We start from the raw sequence: 21,724 nt of genomic DNA on the forward strand, positions 1-21,724 counted from the left end.
GTGTCTGTGCTGTGTAGATTCCTGGAAAAGTTGTTCTATGGGCAGTCTTTGTCCAGAGGCAGCCATACCATTGTCACTGAGGAGGGAATTGGTCTCGTAAGTCCAGCACAGGCATCCGATTTCTTTTTGCTTCTTGTTCCTTTACAGGACTTTTTCAGTGCTTCATGTCAACTTGGGAAACGTAGGTCCTTTCAAAATACGGTTATTCTTCATTGGGAGCACCTTTCTTCAAGCACTTAAATCATTTGCCATTCTGCAGAAGGTGCTGTTAAAGATGATGTGAGACATATTGTGCCTGGTAATGTTGGCTTCTTTGTTGACATCAGAATTGTCTCTCTTTACTGATGTCACTTGTCCAGGTGGACCTCCTGCTGCTCCCAGTCTCAGGACCTCTTCCTGATGGGTAAGGGCAGAAATCCTTTTAAGGTTGCCACCTTTTCAAATGCCCAAAGTGGGACTTTTTTATAGAAACATGAGATTTTGTAGGACAAATCATATATACAACCAGTGCAAAGTACAGAACTTTCTCTTTATGCACAAATAAAAGCTTATTATTGTATAATTTGAGTTACTTATGCTGTGTCATGTAACATTAGGTGTTTCAGATACAAAATAACCATTTTATGCAACTATTAAAGAAAACTTAGGACATTTTATTTGTTCTAAAATCTCAGGACATTTGCCATTTTTTAGTTTTTTTCTTGGGACACAACTGTCCAAAGAGGGACAGGTGGTAACCCCCTACCTTCATTGCATTTTTTGTCATGTTCAAATTTGTAAGATTGCCCTACAGTAGGGTCCAAAATCCGTAAATTATCAATTTTCATTATTGAGATTCTTGAAGTAGCCCAAAACCATTTTTCATGAATGACTTATGTTATTTGGCAAAGTGCAAATGTTTTACTGAGTAACAAACTGTACTCGTTCACCCACTTCAGTTTCTTTTCAATAGATTTCCTCTTGTGTAAACCATCTGCTTGATGCCGTTCTGGCCTCGATTCCATAAGGATTTGTATCGCGATTCTTTCTAATTCTTACCTGTCATGGCATAATTTTTTTTCCCTAGCAGTACTGGAGCCTGTTAAACCTTCTTTAAAAATTGTTCCATCTTAGCTTGCCTGTTGGAGAATTTTGTCATAAGTTTTATATTTAAAAGGTTAGTTTGATAACATTTGTGACGTGTGATTTTAAAATTGATTTCTAGAACAGTTTGTGAGTTGCAAGCTCATTTTAGGAACACCTTATATTTCACAAAGACAGGGGAACTCTTAGCACTCAAGATTTACTTCAGAAGTGATTTTTGTTTCCAACTGTAATTAAATGTTTTATTTGCCTGTATTAAATTGAAAATATGAAAAGTGGACAAAGATGAATGATTACTTCAGTGTCTAGATCAATAAACTTTGTAATTTGGAAAGAGTGAAATACTTAATAAAAAGTGTTCATATTCTGTGTTAAGAAATAGATTTGCTTTACAAGACCAGTGCTTTCTTCTGTTTTTTTCTTAGAAATTCATCTTAGCGACATTTATGCTATTTCAATCTGGCCTGCAGTACTTTTGCAGATGATTTACAAATGAGATAAAGGCACAGCTTCCATTAAGAGGGCCATGCTGTGAAGTATTTTCCCATGTTGTGATGTTTTTGTCATGTCTCGTGTTGTCTTTTGTTTGTGTACTATTCAGGTAAACTGGATGGAAATTTTGAATTGCTATATCAATTTGTGGCAAGAAATGGCTTAAAGTAAGATAGAAATGTTATTCATCTTAAAGGTGAATATTCAGTAGTAGTCCGTTGCAATAAACACATAGGGTTTCCTACTCATTTGTCCCCTGCTGCTATTTAATCTCCCTTATTTGGTGGGATAGTTGCAATCTCAGTATAACATGTCATACTAGATCTACTTTGCATGCTCGAAACCCCAAATACTCCAACATTATTTTTGCGAGACGAAAAATAACGAAAACAGAAATCCCAAACCATGCAATTTTTCCCAGGGCAAGTAAATACTTGCCCAAAACTTCAAAAAATGTACCGTATTATCTGAAACCCACGTAGGTGGGAGGCTACAATATCCACACCCCCTAACTATATTTACTAACTCCAAGATCACACTAAAGTGGGAAAAAGGACATATTTCCCCACATTGGGCAAGTGTTTACTTGCCCTGGGAAAAACCTGGCGGTTTGAGATTTCAGTTTTTGTTATTTTTGTGTCACTAAAATAACATTTGAGTATATGGGCTTTCTATCAAGCAAAGTAGACCCGATACACCACTGACTTGAGGATACGTGTTTTTTTGTGACAGCTATGGAAATGGTTGGTAGAATCAGGAAAGCACCTAAAAACACCTGTGTGTGGCTTATTTATTTATTTATTTATTGTAATACTTTGCCATGCATAGTGTGAAGTGTTGTCTTGCCATTGACAGTAGCCAATTATGACAGGAAGGGGAAACAGTTTGTGCTTCTTGTGACATCAGTGACCAGATCTGGGGTAAACACTGATTTCAGGGTAAGTGTCTGTTTAGATAGTGTAGGAGCTTACAACTTCCCAGTCGTTCGTCTTCTGCAGTCATGCTGTCCAGATGCCACACTTTTTAGATGACATTGGAGGGAAGACAGTCCACTTCTGTGTTTGAGTCATGTGCTCAGTTGTATTAGTCATAGGTAGGTTATCTGTGGGAGTGGCACGAAACAGGTGAGCACCCAAAAGTGAAACAGAAGGTTGCTGTTTTTCTTAGGGCACCATCCTCCTGACTGATACACTGGCACCTGGCAATAGCGGTAGAAAAACACACAATGAAAGTTCTGGTATTAGAGTTGTTGTTGTTTGTCTTTTGGCTTTTTCCCCAGTAAGGGGCCGCCACAGTGGAACTCCCGTCCGCTAATGATTGGCAGTAGATTTTTACGAAACACCGAGGTGCCGGCTCTATGCCCAACCTTCAACGAAGGCATGCCCATTTTGGCACGCATGTCTTTTGAACGCTACCCAACCGTGGGGAGGACATGCAGACTCCACACAGAAGGCACTCCCAAGCCAAGCCGAGAATCGAACGGGAGAACCACTTGCTGTGAGGTAACAACGCTACCACCGTACCACCGTGGCATGTATTAGAGTGAGAAGTATCATACGTGGATTCCTATAACCAAGCAAATGACACACAAAACTGAACCTCTGGATGAGGGGTCACCATGTTTAGATGGCAATTCCTAGTGATTGACAGCTAACAAAAATATTTAAAAACATGCATTTGTTGTGCATGAGTTCATGGCAGTAGTAAGGATACACAGATTAAATGTTGTCTTTTTGTTTGCAGGATCAGCAGTAACATTTCCACAGTCTCTCAGAATTCATCTTCAAACCAAGATGTAGCCACAACATCAAGTGGATCACAGAATTCTTCTGTACCTGGTAAGAGATGATTTGTTTGAAAATGTAGTCATATTTATTTTACAAATAAATATGTGGGAGAGTTAAGAAATTTTGCCAGTGTATACATTTTCCAAGGAGTAGAGAATTTAACACTTAAACTTTTTTTCTGGCAAAACTGAAGTCCACTGAAAACAAAATATGCCAGTTCATTTCCAGTGCCTCCTCAGGAACATCGCTGCACTACCCTCTCCAAAGCGAAATGGCTCCCAGTCATCTACAGAGCTGAGTTACTCCTAGGATCTCTTCTTTTCAAATTTGCTTCAGTCAGGTGCCTTCCCATCTCTTGGTACCAAACTCCATAATAAAACCACACTGTACACCTCTGCAGCTGCTCCCAATTCCTACCAGACTTCCCAAATAAAACAGCACTGTACTGACCACTCCTGTATTCTTGCACCCAAACTGTGGCAGTCCTTTACCTCCCTCTAAAAGACATCTCTTCTTTCACGACTTTCAGAGCAAAACTCAAAAGAAAGATACCACCATCAAAAAATCTGATTGCAAGTGCATTTCCACTGGACATATCACCTAACTCCTTCCACACCTACATCTCTTATACTTCCTTACTCTGTTCTCACCTGCTGCTTACCCCTTTATTTAATAACAAAAATGAATGCATTTTGTTTGTCTCCTCTGCTAAGAATATTTGTTCATATTTTCAATTGACTGCTGGATGATTATCTGTGTTTGAGAATTAGTTCTGTTTTATGGTTTTTTTGTGAATTTCATCACCTGGGTTGTGTCTACAAATGGTCTGTTGCAATCAGTATATGACCCTGGTAAACTTAAATTAAGTAAAATATATGGACATGTTTATAACTATTCATGAAGTAAATTCACGCACATAAATACATATTTATATTTACGAAATGAATTCAGAAAACCAAACAATCTGGCTACTAGGGGTGTGTACAATAGGTTTAAGTAGGTTCACTGTACAGCTGAAGTAAGTCTTCCTCCAAAATGACGGCATAAAGAGATGTCATTTTATAAGTGCAGTAATATGTTGAGTTGCATGCTGATCATGTGTGACTACACATCCTGGCTGCACTTACCTGTTGAGCGTTTGTTTCCCTCACAACACCTTCACTGTGAGGTGACATCTGTTCAGCATATGTCCCAGTGTGCATTTATTGGTTTGTTTGTTTATTGTGAGTAGATGTGTAGACTGGGCCCCTTTCCAGCCATGATCTAACCAGAAAAACAAATCAACTTGGACAGTATAACAGTGGACTGAAGAAACACCCAGTGCACTTTTTCTGAAGTTGAAGAAACTCTCTATTATTTCACAGTATTTTCAGCCTTTTTGTTGCATAGCTTTGTTCCTAGTAAAGGGATAATACACATTTTTACAAGAAATAAAAATGTTAAGATGGAATGATTGTTTACACCTTTGGCATTAAGGAATGCCTTTCATTTGAATAAATTTTAACAGTTAAATTTTGTTTGAAAGAATTGCTTCTAGTTCAGTAAGGCATTTTGTAGATGGTTCTGGGTTACTGGTATGGTAGAAGAGCATTCCATTGATAACTATTTATTCTCAGAGTTATGTAGTATTTTGTAGGCATTATTTTGATGATTTGTTTCTTCTTGTTGGCACAGAGTTATAATTCATGCATGTTGTGACCATTTACAAAAGTGATTTTGGGTTATTTACTTTTGACTTTCAGCAGAAGCAAATACATTTTTGGAAATTTTTATGTGTATTTGGGATGGGCAGTATTCATTTCACATTATGTAAGAAACATAAGTCAGTAAACCCTTTCCTGCATACCTGTAATGCACAACCCCCAACATCCGACTGCTTCCCTTCCTTATGAGGTATTTCTTTTGGGCAAAGATTTCATGCTCATATCAACAAGAATTTTGGCAAGTGTCAGGTGGTAATAATTATTAGTGGACTTGGTACTAGGGACTGCACCAGTGGTCAGCTGACTTCTGGTTAGGGGTGATAAGGTGCGTGCAAGAGTAAATTATTCAAATCATAAATAAATATAAAGAGATGTATTTTATTATACAATGTGCACCATTTGTTGGAGCATCACACATAATGAAACATATTGGTATATATAGTAAAATTGTATGAATACTTAAAAATCTTTAAAATTGAAAAGTTCTTACCAAAATGCCACTAGTATATGTGATTGTATAATACATTCTTTGAATGATGGGGGAGCAGTCTTGTGTGGGTTGTAAAGTTTGTTTTGCTTGTCCCAGTCAGCATGGTCAGAATCCAAAATTTCTGAGATTTGTATTTTTAATTTTTTCCCAAGATTTGTTTATTTATTTGCTCGTATTTTTTATTTTTAAGAAGTACATAATGTCTCTCAATGATATTTACATTCTTGAAAACTGAAACATGAAAGATGAAGCAATGAATTTAAAAACTATGTACATTATATACTAAATTGCCTGAATATTTATTTAATACCTATTTTACTATAAGAATTAACATTTAAATTATCCACGGTGGTGCAGTGGTTAGCATTGCCATCTCACAGCAAGAGGTTCTACAGTTTGATCCTCGGCTGGGGTGCCTTCTGTGCGGAGTCTGTTGTCCTCCCTGTGGTCGCTTGGGTTTCCTCCGGGTGCTCCGGTTTCCTCCCACATCCAAAAGACATGCTGTAGGTGGATTGAACACTCTAAATTGGCCCTAGGCGTGTGTGTGTGTGTGTGTGTGTGTGTGTGTGTGTGTGTGTGTGTGTGTGTGTGTGTGTGTGGCAATTCAACACCATAAAACTCCACTGCCAGTCTTGAGCGGTCAGGTGATCCGCTATGGCGACCCCAACCTAAAAGCCAGAAGAAGATTAAATAATGAGTTACTGACATAATTTAAAACTAGACTTGAAAATTATCATTGTGTGGAGGTAACAATATTCTGAAATAAATCAATGAGAGATAAAACTTTAGTCCAAGGATTCTTATTGATAATCCTAGAGTATATTCTACATGTCCTTCTATTCTCATGTTGCAGTATTCATTACAGTAGGGAGGTTGCTGCCTGCAGTGCCGACATCTGGCCAGTATACCAAAGTCTTTGGTTTAGGAGAGTACTTGTGACGTCCTCTGTCAGAGCCATAAACCGACGTAGGGAATAAAAGTGACATTTGCATGTACCTTCCTTATATAGCCAGATTACAGGAGATTCCTATGCTTTGCAGTAGGTCCCTGGCATTTTCAATTCTGTGCACTGCCCTTTGGACTCTCCACTGCTCCTCGAGTGTTCACAAAGTGCTTTTCATTGCTCACTGTAGAACATAAGGTATACAAATATACCCTTATCTAGACGTGCTAATCCTCCATCAGGACCACCAAGTCCTTCTACAACGCCTACAACAGGTGATCTCCACCATAACACTCTTAGGATTTACTATAAACAACAAAAAGTCTCACCTGAACCCTACTCAAGACCTGGTTTTCTTGGGATGCAGGATCAGAACAGACAAAATGAAGGCTTTCATTCCAGGCCAAAGAATCCTGGACCTTTGCCTATACTTCAGCAAACTTTTCACCCTCACCTCCTTGACAGCATAATAGTTCCTAAGGATGATGGGCCACATGGCTTCTCTAATGCCCATGTTGCCCATGGCAACACTGCACATGAGAAAAATCCAGTGGATTCTGAAAAACTCATGGAGTCAACACTCCCATCCTCTGGACACCCCCCTCCCACTACTTCAGTGTCTGAAGAAGGAACTTCAGTGGTGGATCTCTGCATCCACCTCAACCAGGGAACCCCCTTACAGGTTCCAGCAATAGGTTGGGGTGCAGTACTACTACACAATCAGAAGCAATTCACCGTGCAGGGAAAAGGGTCCACACTAAGACCAAAGGACCACATCAAGGAAATGAGCTCACTCCTTCTAGCCCTACAAACTTTCAAGTCCGCTGTATGCCCAGGAACCCTGAAAGTGATCACGGACAATATAACTGTCCTGTGGTACATAAACAAATGAGGGGGGACAAGATCCTACCCCATTTGCAGTCTAGCCACCCCAGTTCTAGACCCTAGCATCATCACTCCAGATTCATCTGATAGCAGTGTACATTCCCTCTACATAGAATGTTATGGCAGACTCTCTCAGCAGAACTTCAGTTCCCTCTCACAAATGGATGTTTCACAGAGAGGTATTCCTTGATCTTATCCACAGGTGGGGTATTCCACAAGTAGATCTTTTTGCCTCCTCCAAAAACAGGCAGATGCCCTGGTTTTGCACAAGGGATCCACATCCACAAGCCTGCAAAGTGGACCCGTTCTCCTTTATTTGGGAGAGAATGTATCTCTCTGCCTTCCCACCCTTCACACTGATTCAGAAAGTCATCATGAAGATTGGTTTCCCCTTCTCCATCTATTAGCCAAGAGCAATCATCACAGGTTACCCCACCAAATATACTTGCTGACACAGGACGGGTGATCCCTACTACACCCTCATGTGACCAATCTAAAACTGACCTTATATGTGATAGGATTCTAATCCCCTTCAAACACCTATGTACAGATGACATACTCAGTGTTCTGCAGGAGGCCAGAAAACCTAGTACCAGAGAAGAAATTATATATCCAAATGGAAGAGATTCTCCAGGTGGTGTCAAAGGAAAAACCAGGACCCTATGATTATTCCTGTTCCCTTGGTCCTTTCCTATTTGTGTGAGCTTCTTCACTCAGGGCAAACTTATTCTTCAGTTAAAGTCCATTTATCTGCCATCTCTACTTGTCTGCCCAGGTTACCACCTCTGGCTTCAAGACTGGAAGTCAAGCTTTTCCTGAAAGGGGTACTTCATATCAGACCCCCCCCCCTCGGGACCTGAATTTTGTGTTAAAAAAACTTACATTGCCACCTTTGAACCAGCACATTCAATATCCCTAAAACTGTGCACCCTGAAAACAGTTCTGCTAGTGCCACTTAGTTCTGCCAGGAGGATGTCAGAGATACAAGCTCTCATGGCTACCCCTCCTTACCTTATATTCCACAAAGACAGAGTTACCCTCAGTACTAACCCCTCCTTCATGCCTAAGGTGGTTAATGAACTGTCATTAAACCAGACCATTAACCTAGCTGTTTTTTACCCTCACCCTAAAAATCTCTCAGAGAGGACTCTTCACTCACTAGATGTCCACAGGCAACTGAGGTTAAACCTATTAGAAAGTCTGGCCAGTTATTCATTTCCTTCCACCCTAGGGCTCTAGGGAATGCAGCCTCCAAACAGACCATTTCTGCATGGATCTCTAAGTCCATTGCCATATGTTATTCCTGTCATGGTAAAACCTTACACGGACATGTCAAGTCACGCTCTAACAGGGCAGCTGCTTTCTCAGCTGCATTTTTCAAAGGATTGATTTCACCTCAGTTTTAGAAGCTGCTACTTGGGCTTCAGTGCACACCTTTACCAAACATTACAAACTGGACCTAGCTGCTAGAGCTGGGTTTGCCAGATCTATTCTTCAGGATCTCATTGACCAGGGACCCCAATCCTCCACCCAGGCTCGTGCCTAGAACTTTGGTACTCTCCCTACTGTAATGAATACTGCAACATGAGAATAGAAGGACATAGAATTGTTGTGCAAGAACTTGCCATAACCATAGATGTTCTTCATCTCACATTGCTGCAGTCCTTACTTATGGATAGTCCGCTGTCCTCGGTCGGCCCGAATACCAAAGTATTAGGCTGACGTCGGTCATGGGCGCTTAGATCTGACATCAGAGCGTCAGGGTATTAAAGCGCATGACCAACGTCATATCCTCAGTCTTTTTTGCCGCATGGTCCGATGCAGAAGCAGCGTTTGCAAGTGCCGTTCGGCGTTCTGAAATTTTCGTATTCTGAGTTTCAGACCGAAACCAAGTTGGGCTAAGTACCCCGTTGGGGAATATTTTTGTTTTTTCTTGCCTCAGTTAATTCCGGATGTCAGAAAAAGTGAATAATTGTATTTCTTGTGGGAAACAAATACGCATAGGGATTACCACTCTCTTTGTATTCCTTGTTTGGGACCTGAGCACGACGTAGTCGGGTGTCGCTTTTGTGCTAGGTTTAATAAGCGCACCATTAAACATAGGTTAGATTGCGCTAGGCTTGTCTTCGGTAAGCGGTGTAATTATAATATGCCGTCGGATCCTCCGACGCCCGCTACCGCGAAGAAGCGCAAAGAAAAATCTTTAAAGTCCAGGCAGGATGAGTCGTCCATTCCGGACGCCGGTTCTTTAGAAACTACGGTGGAATCTGTGGATCCGGCCGAGGTTTCAGTTGAGTCTCAGGAGGAGGCTTTAATTTTGCAAGATGTGGCCTCTCAGGAGTCAGGTCAGGCTGAGGGGGCCTCTCAGGTTGCTGTTCTCGCTTCTTTGCCTAAGGTGGTTAGGCCTTCTCCTTCTGTCTCTAAGGCTCCTTCCAAAGGCAGGCCTGGTTTGCCTTCCACGGGTGTCAGTCCTAGTTCTGCAGGTTCTGTGCCTAAAAAACACATGCTTGAAATGGCAGAAGATTTAATTTCTTTAATCAGAGGTTCTATGCCCCCTCCTGATAAGAGACCTAGGGTGGAGCCAGAGGTGGAAAGTTTGGAGCAGGCTTCAGATTACTCAGAGTCTTGACTGAAGACATTCAGGATTTTCCTCCTTATTCTGATTCAGACGCAGAGGATTCCACTCCTTCTGCTTCTCCTCCAGAGGATTTTTCTTTTTCAGAAACCCTGCATTCTATGAGGGAGCATTTTAAATGGGAAGGTCAGGATTTCTCAGATTCCCGAAAGAGGCTTAGGGAATTTTTGTTTTTACCACAACATAGGCCCTTGGCTATACCTCCTGTTTTGGATGTTGTTCAGGATGTTTTCTCCGAGGCTTCCCTTAATCCAGACTCTCTGCCTCCTGCGCCAGTTAAGCCAGACAGGTATTACAGGGTACCTGAGGCTCATAAATATCTGTATAAGAGTCCAAGGGCTGACCCAGAAACTATTAGCCAGGGACCTAAGGGTGTCAGGGCTTCTGTTGTAAAGAATCCAGTTCCTATGGATAAAGATGCTAGAGCTTTGGATAGATGGGGTAAGAAAGTGTATACCTCTTCCACTTTAGCAATGAGGGCTTTGAATTGACAGTTTCATATGTTGAAGTATCAGAATTTTCTCCTTACTCAACTAAAATCTAAAGTGGATGCTTTGGCAGAGGGCATAGAGTGTAAAGAATTACAGGATTTGGTACATGCCTCTGAACAGGTGGGTAAGCATTCTTTGCAGTGTGGTTTCGATGCTTTACAGGCCTCTTCCAGGGTGGCTGCCACTGGTTCAGTTATTCGCAGGCATGCCTGGCTTAAGGATCAGAATTTGTCAGAGCATGTTAAAACTAGAATTTTGGATGCTCCTTTACAGTCTGAAGTTTTGTTTGGTTATCCTGTGGAGTCTGTATTGAAGAAAATGGAAGACAAGGCTAAGTCTATGCAGACTGTTAAAGATTTTTTGCAGGTGCAGCCTCCTAAGTTTAGCAGGAATTGGCCTACTAAGGGATGGGCTTATCCTTCTTCTGATTCACAGTCTAGGGGTAGGTCTAGACGTGGTAGGGGCAGAGCTCAGAGTACTTTCAGGCCTAGAACATGGAGTTCACCTGCACAATCTACAGGTGAGGGCAGGGGCCAGTCCTTTCGTAAACAGGCCCAATGACCTGCATCTTCAGCTGCCAGATTCTTCCTGTCTGGCAGCTCCTTTGGGAGGAAAGTTGGCACTCTTCAAGCAGAACTGGCTTTTAGTCACCCAGGACAAATGGGTGTTGGACATTATAGACCGAGGCTACAAGTTTTATTTCCATACATTGCCTCCTTTCAAAGGCATGCCAGACGTTCCTCCTCAGCAAAGGGTAGAGGCTCACAAGCAGATTGCTTTACTTCTTCAAATGGGGGCTATACAGCAGGTCCCTCTGTCAGAAGTGGGCCTAGGATTTTATTCTCGCCTGTTTCTAGTACCAAAGAAAGGAAACACTTGGAGGCCGATTTTGGATTTATCTATCCTCAACACATACCTGGACATTCCAAAATTCAAAATGTTGACGTTGCAACAGCTTCTAACTCTGTTGGGCAAAGATCACTGGATGGTAACTCTAGATCTCAAAGAGGCTTATCTCCATGTTCCTATCAGGCCCAGTTGCAGGAGGTACCTGCGTTTTCGGGCTGGGACTTTACATTATCAGTTCTCTGCATTGCCCTTTGGCTTATCTACTGCGCCCAGGGTGTTCACAAAGGTTCTGGCTCCAGTGATAGCCTTCTTACGGTTAAGAGGAATACAAATTTATCCTTATTTGGACGATTGCCTGATTCTTGCTCAAGACAAGTACGAACTTCTTCATCATCTACAGTATGTGATGGCAGTGTTAAGGTGCCTAGGGTATTCTGTGAACGAAACAAAGTCCAGTCTAGTACCCTCTCAGGAAATGTGCTTTCTGGGTGTGAGACTGAATACAGCTTCCCAGATGGCTTTTTGACCCCGGACAAGCAAAAGAACCTTACTCTTTACTTCCATCAATTGTCTCTACGGTCCAGGCTGACTGCAAGGACAGTCCTTCAAGCCTTGGGGTTCATGGCATCTTGTATTCTGGTGCTTCCCAATGCCAAACTGCATATGAGGAAGCTACAATGGTATCTCAAAATGTATGGACACAACACTGCCAAGATCTGGACACTGTCATTCAAATAATACCTTGCATTCAAAAGGAATTTTTGTGGTGGGCTCAGGAATGTCACCTAAACAAGAGACTCTCTGTGACCCGACCAGAGGCAAGTCAGATTTTAACGACAGATGCCTCGGACAAGGCTTGGGGAGCACACGTCAATGGAAAATGGGTTCAAGACACGTGGCCTGCCAGACTTCAACATTTACATATCAACTTGAAGGAGATGTTAGCAGTCCAATTTGCATTGATGGCTTTCAAGGATTTACTTCACCCAGGGCAAGTGTTGATTCAAACAGACAACACAACTGTCATGTGGTACATCAACAAGCAAGGGGGAACCCATTCGTACCCTCTTTGCAGGCAAGCAATGATTTTGTGGGAGACTGCTCTCAGTTTACACCTCAATCTTCAGGCAAGGTTTCTACCAGGAGCACAGAACTCCTTAGCAGATGTTTTGAGCAGACAGATAGTGGATCCCCACGAGTGGAAATTGGATCCTCATGTATTTCGAAAATTGACAGTGATATGGGGAACTCCAGACATAGATCTGTTCGCTTCTCCACTAAATTTCCAGTTGCCAAAGTTTTGCACAAAAATGTTTCATCCCACAGCTTGGAAAGTGGATGCTCTATCATTCAGTTGGAGCAATCTTCACGTCTATGCCTTTCCGCCTCTGCCTCTCCTCCCAAGGTACTCTTGAAGGTCAGACAAGACAAGCCCTCCATGATTCTAATAGCTCCAGATTGGCCTCGACAGCACTGGTACCCTCTGCTGAGGAGTTTAGTGCGGAGCCTCCATGGCCTTTGCCTTCGATTCCGCACCTTTTGTCACAGGAGGGCAATCATTTCCTCAATGTCAGGATTCAGTCCCTGCATCTAACAGCCTGGCATATTCTGTTCTAGAACCTGGAGGGTCGCAGCTTTCACAACAAGTTTTGAATGTTATTTTGGAGGCCAGAAGGCCTAGTACAAGGAAAGTTTATGCTGATAAATGGAGGAGATTTTTAATTTGGAGCAAAACAAAGGGCTTTGATGTTTCCAGGCCTGATTTAAGTATTTCTCTTCAATATCTTACAGAATTGTTAGACACGGGTTTGTCTTTCTCCTCTATAAAAGTTCATGCTGCAGCCATTTCTGCTCACTATGACTGTGACCCTCCATTATTCTCTCATCCTTTGTTTAAGCAATTTCTTAGAGGGACAAAGAACATAAGACCCCCACGTAGAGCTCCTACTCCTGCCTGGGATCTCAATTTTGTGTTGGAAAAACTTACTTTACCTCCTTTTGAACCTGCAGCTACGTCTGAGTTAAAGTTTTTGTCTTGGAAGACTGCTTTTTTGTTGGCCATTACGTCTGCTAGAAGGGTTTCTGAATTACAGGCTCTTATGGCAGTTGAACCCTTCCTAATTTTTCATAAGGATAGGGTATCTCTGCGTACTAATCCTACTTTTATGCCTAAAGTGGTTTCAAATGTGGCCTTGAACCAATCAATTCATTTGCCTACTTTTTATGCAGATCTCCAAAATGAAGGGGAGAAAATTTTGCACACTTTGGATATTCACAGGCAGTTGCGTTATTATTTGAGCAGGACTAAAGGGTTCAGACAGTCTCAGCAGTTGTTTGTTTCTTTTGCTTTGGGTTCTCAGGGGAAACCTGTTTCAAAACAAACTATTTCTAAGTGGATTGGCTTTTGTATTGCTTTTTGTTATTCTCATCATGGTAAGGAGATTCCGGCTGGAATCAGACCTCACTCCACTAGGGCTACTGCCACTTCTACAGCTTTTTTAAGGGGAGTAGCTACTAAAGATATTTTGGAAGCAGCTACTTGGAGTTCAGTGCATACTTTTTCTAAACATTACCACCTTCCTCTTTATTCCAAATCTAGGGCTGGATTTGCCACTGCAATCTTACAGGGCATTTTGGCAGCTCCCAATGCTTTATGATTTTACCAGCCTCCCTTTACCTCTGCTTTGGGATTCTACCCATATGTAAGGACTGCAGCAATGTGAGATGAAGAACATAGTACAGTTTTGTACCTACCATAAATGTAGATGTTCGAAGATCCACATTGCTGCAGTCCAATTTACCCTCCCTCCTTCCCCTCTGTAGTTTGGAATGGTTGTATGGTTTGGGTGGTAGCTGTTATTTGTACATGCCTTTTGGGAAGTATTCTATTTTTGGCTGTGGCCTTTCTTTTTAGGGCCTTCTGACATCTGGGGCAAGAAAAGACTGAGGATATGACGTCGGTCATGCGCTTTAATACCCTGACGCTCTGATGTCAGATCTAAGCGCCCTTGACCGACATCAGCCTAATACTTTGGTATTCGGGCCGACCGAGGACAGCGGACTACCCATATGTAAGGACTGCAGCAATGTGGATCTTCGAACATCTACATTTATGGTAGGTACAAAACTGTACTATGCCTTTCTCTTCCATTTTGCAGTATTCAGTCCCTCCCTCCTACCCCCTCTGCTTAACCTGCCTAATATACCTTTACTTACCTGTGGGGACATAGTCCCCCACTCACTTAACTTCTCCACTATACACAGCATATCAAGTACCCTATGATCTAGTCTACATGTGAGTCTCAGGGGTCTCCCAATTCTGACCCTCCTTAAACCTCCAGGAGTACTACTGTATGCAGCAGTCCATTCTGAAGAGGGTACGTGCAGACGTCACTTTTATACCCTACAGATTATGGCTCTGACAGAGGACATCACACGTACCCTCCTGGCCCAAAGACTTTGGTATACTGGCCGGATGTTGGCACTGCAGGCAGCAACCTCCCTACTGTAATGAATATTGCAACATGGAAGAGAAGGACATCTAAGGTTTTGGTAAGTTCTTACACAACTATTCTTTACCTTAATTCTGTACTCTTTGAAGGCAGTTTCATTTAAAGATGATAAAAATTCTTCGAATGAAGGTGGTGGTGACTTTTACTATTTCTTTGTTATGCTTTTTCTTGCCACAGCTTTAATTGTCCAGAGTAAATGGTTATTTTCATTGTTTAGTTTAAGTGCTAATATTATTTTAAATAAAACCAACACCTCTGTCAAGGAAAAAGTGTTGAGCCATAATGCCCTTAAGAAATCTTAAATTTTCTCCCAACAGTGTTCCGTACAGTAAATTTCTGAGATTTTTATTATGATATTGCCTGTCCTTAATCAGATTTGCTTTTGAATGTGTCAGATATGTTGCTGAAGAAAGAAGCATTGTTAATATTTACATTACATTACAACTGAGATAAATGAATAATGAATTAATTGTGAAATGCTTCTTGTAGATATTTAAGTGAAATGTGGACATTTATTTATTTATTTTACTTTGTCAGTGTATCTTCAAGACAACTTATAAAAGTGGAGTTTTGATTGATAGTGAGAGAATTTTGAAAGGTTGTGAGCTGAAACTCTAACTCTGGTTTTTACATGTTGTGAAATATTAAGAATAACAAGTTTTTTTAACTTCATGAAAAAGTCCAAGGGGTGTTTGTTTGGATTGACTTTAATAAAGTTTTTTTGGCACTTTTGCATAGAAAAGTAGAATAATGTAAATAAATAAGCATAACAATTGTCTGTCACAACCAAACAAAGCAAAACTTAATGAAATTGCAGAAACTGAAATCTCATTAACAAATCTCCAAACCACCAGAAAAACAAAATTAAAAATGTAAGAACTCAAAAACACCAAGCCAAAAAAAATGACTGCATTGTTTTTTCTGGGACACAGCCTTCACACCCCTGTGGTAGTAGTTATTCTAACATAGAGACTGCATCACCTTTCAGAAAGGACAACAGTCAGTTTCAAGTAATGATGACTGCTTGTACTTGCTCCATGGTTGTGCAAAGACAGAAAATAGAGTAGGTAATATAGCAAACCTACAACTTAACCAAACATGCAGTCATTGCAGAAGTGTGTCGGATGTGTCCCTTTTAGGTCTGTATATGTGCTTTGTTATTTTTTATGATTAAAATTGTAGCAGTAATTCTACAATGTGAAAGTCCTAGTATTTAAAATATGGCATTAAAAAAGATGGAAAGCATGTCAGATGGCAATGTGACTTTGGGAGAAGGGACATGTAACAGTAAGAAATGAGTGTGTCTGCCATCGCAACAGTGTTTCGTAAATGTTTCTACTTCTGAATGATAAGGAAGTAAACAGAAGCTTGGAATGGTTGAAAAGTGGTTTGTGGCACATTTCTGGTCTCCTAGAAGGATGCTTAAAAATTAAGGCTGCTTGGAACTAGGGATGAACAATTTTTGTATACCTCATGGGTTGTTTTGATGCTAATTCAACAACAGGTGTTAAAGTATGAAACAGAACGGAAGAGCTGGATGCTTATGCAGAGAATCTGGATCTGCAGCTCTGATGAGGGTTAAGGCATGTAAAAAGAATCTGAGACTGGAGGGTTGGAAGGAGAAGAGGGACTGGATTTAATGGGGTTTGTGAAAACTTAAATGGCATAGTGGGCAGGGATTACAAAACTAGTCATTGGGAATTAAGAAAATGTGTACATTGCCTTTGACTGTCTCAGAAAGTTATTTTGATACAGTTTGACAGCTTATGAGATGACACAGCAACCAAGGAATACATTTTTCTTAGCAGTTTAAGTAGGGCACATGGCTCATCATTACTTGGATGCAGCATTTCAGCAGAAATTGCAGTTTGTGGATGCTATAAAGGAGTAAGAGATATAAACTGATTTAATATGACTTTCTCCAGGTGTTTTCAGTGGAAAGTATGTTTATGTTCATTAGTGATGAAGAAGCAAAAGCCAGGTTTCAACACCTGTTGCACTTTCAGAAACATGGGTACTACGGGGAGAATCAGTATTTCTCATGGTCCCTACTATCGCCAAACAAATTCCCTTTGACCTTCAAACCAAACTAGTCCAAAACATGCTAAAGAGGATTAATTACCACTTCATATCCTGCTGTAGCTCACCTGTCATGTCCCCTGAGGACCGTGAACAATTTTAAATGTGTAAACCACAGTCCTTTAGAACAAAGCATATACTTTTATACTTTAAGCAGGAAATGCAAAAGACTTCTCAACAACAACGATAAATATTATAAACAATGGAAAGTTTCTGTGATACCACTTTTTTAAAGAAATGCAATGTCTTATGAAGACAGATTATTGTTTTGGTTAGAAATGAAAAGGGTGAAAAAGAACTAGACTTAGCTGTCCTTCCATATCCCTATTGCAGTATTCCTAATAGAAGGGGTCTTCTGCCAAGAATAGCCCAATGTTCAGCCAGTATACCAAAGCCTTTAATATTTACAGGTGCCATATGTCACTCGTATGCTCCCCTTGCAAGGCATAGGGCATAAAGATAATGTATGAATGCACACATTCAGAATTTCTTTGTCACCAGTCGGAGCACCATTATTAAATGTTACTCTGAATGCCTTTTTTGTGCTGGTTACCAAGCCATTTCTTTTTCAGATAAGTGCCCTATTGGGGTTTTTCCTAATCTTCATTTTCTTTATTATTGATTGATTTCAAGTCATCCAGAAGTGGAAAACTTCAGTTTAGAAGGTAGATTCCCCATAAAAACCATCACAACCAGTGTCTGTTTTGTAAGGTTGCTTCCCGTGATCATACAAAGTGTTCTATCTGCCAGGCTTTTGTCCCTAAGACCCTCCTTATCTAGTTATAGAAAACCAGTGTCTTAAGTTGTTGGATCAAGGTGCTTTGGCACAATTTTCCCATCCTGAGGGTCAGCCATCTGCCAAGAAAAAGGCCAAAAACTTAGGCCTGATACGGCTGCTGTCCACCCTCCCTTGGATGTCTCTCTGTAAAGGCTAGTTAAAGCCCAGAGGATCATCTGGTGGTTGCTTCAGATTCCTCTGCCTCAACTGCATCGGAGGCCAGCATGGATCCTACTCCTTGCATGTCCTTGAGGCTTTACTGATGTCTGCTGCAGACGTTGAGGGGGAACCTCGGCTAATTATATCTAAGAGACTGAGGGAGAGTCTACAGATTTTAGTGAGGGAGGAGATCCCTACTACTCTTATTGAGTGTCGTCAAAGGTCTGACCCTTTTAGGGTGTTTTGCAATGACGTCATGGAGAAAAGGAAACAGAAAACCAAGCATCATTCCCCTGAAGATAAGGATACCCAACATGAATGGCAGGACTTTGCTCCGGTGTTATTTAATGCTTTAATGGTTTTAAAGTCTCCTCAAGGGGTATCTGTGCCTGCTCCTTCCTGGTCTTCCACTCCTCTTAAAAGACCTAGGGAACTGGATTCCTCTGATGAGGATCAGGACTCTGGGGAAGAGTCCTTAGGTTACTCTTCCCAAATCCCTTCCCCCTTGGATTATGGTTCCGAGGAAGAGGATTCTATTAGTAAAGCTGTTGTGGCGACACTGTTACCCATATGATGGAATTCCATAAGTGGGATTACTCTCAGGTTTTTGATATCCAGAAGAGGTATTATCAGCACCTTCAGATGGAGCCTCAGACTTCTGCTGTTCTACCTATTCTTGCTGCCCTCCTGGATCATTTTACTGGAACTTCTGTGGCTTTTGATTCTTAAACCCCAGCTCCTACGAAACCTGACAGATCTTACAAAGTGCTTGATGAATGTAAATTCTTGTATAAATGCCCTTCTGATGATCCTTCTGTAGTGCCTGCCTCTTCAGACAAGCCCTCCAAGCTGTTGCCCTCTACCAAGCAGCTTCCCTCAGTCAAGGATAGCAGGCCCATGGAGAGGCAGGGTAAGAAGTTTTATACTGCATCCACCTTATTCTTTAGGGCCATTATCTACCAGACTCGTATCACCAGGTATGTTTCCCTGACTCTGAGGGGAAAGCTTCTGCCCTTTCCTATGTTGGGTTCCACCTCTCAAGATGTTCATCATGTTTCACTGTTGCAGTCATGACTGTAGGGGTTCTCCCCTGCCAGCAGGCAGACCTCGGTCATCCAGAATCCCAAAGTCTGGGTCCGGCGTCAGTTGTTCAACCATGCTCCCTGACGTCAGAGGGCCAGGAGTATAAAGCTGACAGCCGACGCCATTTTCTCCAGTCTTTCTTGCCATGCGGTGATAGCAGTTCACAAGTGCCGGTCGGCTGACTCCTGACGAATTTTTCTATATACTTCGGTCCGAAGACTTTCTTCTCCACTCAAAGCTAAGTACCCCGTTGGGGAAACTTTTTTCTTGCTCCACTCCGATGTCCAAAAAAGTTAATAATTGTATTTCATGTGGGAAGCAAATACCTCATAAGGGTTTTCATTCTTACTGTATTCCTTGCTTAGGCCCTGACCACGACGTAGCTAGTTGTCGGTTTTGTGCTAGATTCAATCAACGTACAATTAAGCGAAGGTACGATTTTGCTTTTCATTACTTCGGTAGGCGCTTTAACTACAAAATGTCGTCGGATACGGTCCCTGGCTACCGGAGTTCACAAACATCGCAAGGATAAAGACAGGAACCGAGGTCCAAATCTGATTATAGCGCACAAGCGGAGCCAGCTTCAGGTTCGGCCGTCGTCAGTGAGGCGCTTTTGCAGCCCCTGTCGTCAGCCATTTCAGAACCGACGGCCGAAACGGACTCTCATGAGGAGCCAACCAGGCCTTTAAATATTTCTGTTGCAGGACCTTCGGACAATGCTCCTTCAGATGGGTCCGGAGCCGCTGTGCAGGTACCGGCTTCCGAAGGGGTTTTCAGGCCTACTCAGCTACTAGTAAAGGCAAAGCCAAAGACAAAGGCAAAGACTCCTTCTAAATCAAAGACTTCAGCACAGGCCTCTTCTGAACCGGCTCCCAAGTCACAGAAACAGTTACTCAAGATGGCGGAGGATTTACTTACTATGATTAGGGGTTCACATCCCCCTCCAGACAAAAGGCCAAGGCAGGATGTTTATTATGATTCCTCTGATCAGGCTTCTGTTTCCTCAGTTTCTTCTTCTGATCAGGAATATTCTTTCCCTCCTTATGAGGATTCTGATGCTGAAGAATCCATTCCTTCAGCTTCTCCCCCTGAGGATTTCTCTTTTGGGGAAACTTTGCATGAAATGAGGGAACATTTCCACTGGGAAGGACAGGAGTATTTGGAATCCAAGAAAAGACTGAGGGATTTTCTTCTTCTTCCCCAACATAGACCCCTGGCTATTCCTCCTGTTTTGGATATTGTGGATGATGCCTTTTCGGGAGCTAACTTAACCCCCGACTCTTTTCCTCCTGCTCCTGTTAAACCTGATAGATATTACAGGGTTCCTGATTCCCATCAGTTTTTATACAAGAACCCTGCTGCTGACCCTGAAACCATTTCTCAGGGTCCTAAGGGAGTTAAGGCCGTTTCTGCCAAAAATCCCATTCCTACTGAAAAGGATTCTTGATCCTTAGAAAGATGGGGCAAAAAGGTGTACACTTCTGCTACTTTCTCCATTAGGGCTTTAAACTGTCAGTTTCATATGCTTAAATACCAGTAATTTCTCTTGTCTGTCTTAAAACAAAAGCTTACTTCCATTTCTGCCTGTGCAGATGATAAGGAATTACATGACTTATTGCATGTCACTGAACAGGTTGGGAAGCATGGTTTACACTGTGGATTTGATGCCTTGGAGGCTTCTTGTAGGGCTGCAGCCTCTGGCACAGTCATTAGAAGACATGCATGGCTAAAGGAACAAAATTTACCTGAACAAGTAAAGGCTAAATTATTGGATGCTCCTGTTCAGCATAATGTTTTGTTTGGATCAAAAGCTGAAGAAGTGATTAAAAAGATGGAGGATAAGGCGAAATCCATGCAGACAGTTAAAGATTTCTTGCAAGTACAGCCACCTAGATTTAGCAGGAATTGGCCTTCAAAAAATTGGTCCTTTCCCACTTCAGACAGGCCTCAGAGGGGTAGATATAGACGCTCCAGAGGGAGGCCTCAAACACAAGCTGCTTATAGACCAAGACAGTGGACTGCTTCCAGCCCTAGGGGAGGAGAGGACAGGTCACAGTCTCAAAGGAAACAAACTCAATGACTCCCTCTGTTGGGCTACAGGAACTTCTTGCCTGGAAGCCCCTCTCGGAGGAAAACTCTCTCTTTTTTATCAAAATTGGACTCAAATAACCCAAGACAAATGGGTTTTGGATGTGATTTTAAGAGGTTACAAATTCCATTTTCATACCTTGCCAAGGCCAAGCGGATGGCCAGACCTTCCAAAACATCAATGGACGGAGGCCTTAAACCAGGTGGAAGCTCTTTTGGCTATGAATGCCATAGAACTGGTTCCTCTTTCAGAGATGGAAAAAGGTTTTTACTCAAGGCTCTTTCTAGTCCCAAGGAAGCAAAACTCATGGAGACCCATTCTGGATCTGTCGGTCTTGAACACCTTTCTAGAGATTCCAAAATTCAAGATGCTTACTCTACAGCAGCTACTTCCAATGCTGTCCAAAGATGCATGGATGGTAACTTTGGATTTAAAGTAGGCATATTTACACATTCCCATCAGGCAGGATTGCAGAAAATTCCTCAGGTTCAAGGCTGGATCGAGGCACTTTCAATTCTCTGCGCTGCCCTTTGGATTGTCTACTGCGCCCAGGGTCTTCACCAAATGCCTGGCTCCAGTAGTAGCTTACTGCAGACTCAAGGGAATTCAAATTTACCCTTATCTGGATGATTGTCTAATTCAGGCAGACATCAAGGATGTCTTACT

At 41.9% G+C, this 21,724-nt stretch overlaps 1 protein-coding gene across 1 annotated transcript in view; it reads left to right on the forward strand.

The window, feature by feature from the left end:
* The window catches only part of DCAF4 (DDB1 and CUL4 associated factor 4), a 693,896-nt gene that overhangs the window by 100,184 nt on the left and 571,988 nt on the right, over positions 1–21,724 (forward strand). The window contains exon 3 of the mRNA XM_044074668.1: positions 3,319–3,413. Coding sequence (XP_043930603.1) covers positions 3,319–3,413 — 95 coding nt within the window. The remainder of the gene's footprint in view (positions 1–3,318; positions 3,414–21,724) is intronic.

The sequence above is a fragment of the Protopterus annectens genome, chromosome 6.part0 (assembly GCF_019279795.1).
Source record: "Protopterus annectens isolate FY-2018-M chromosome 6.part0, PAN1.0, whole genome shotgun sequence".
In the NCBI taxonomy this organism is placed as follows: domain Eukaryota; kingdom Metazoa; phylum Chordata; order Ceratodontiformes; family Protopteridae; genus Protopterus; species Protopterus annectens.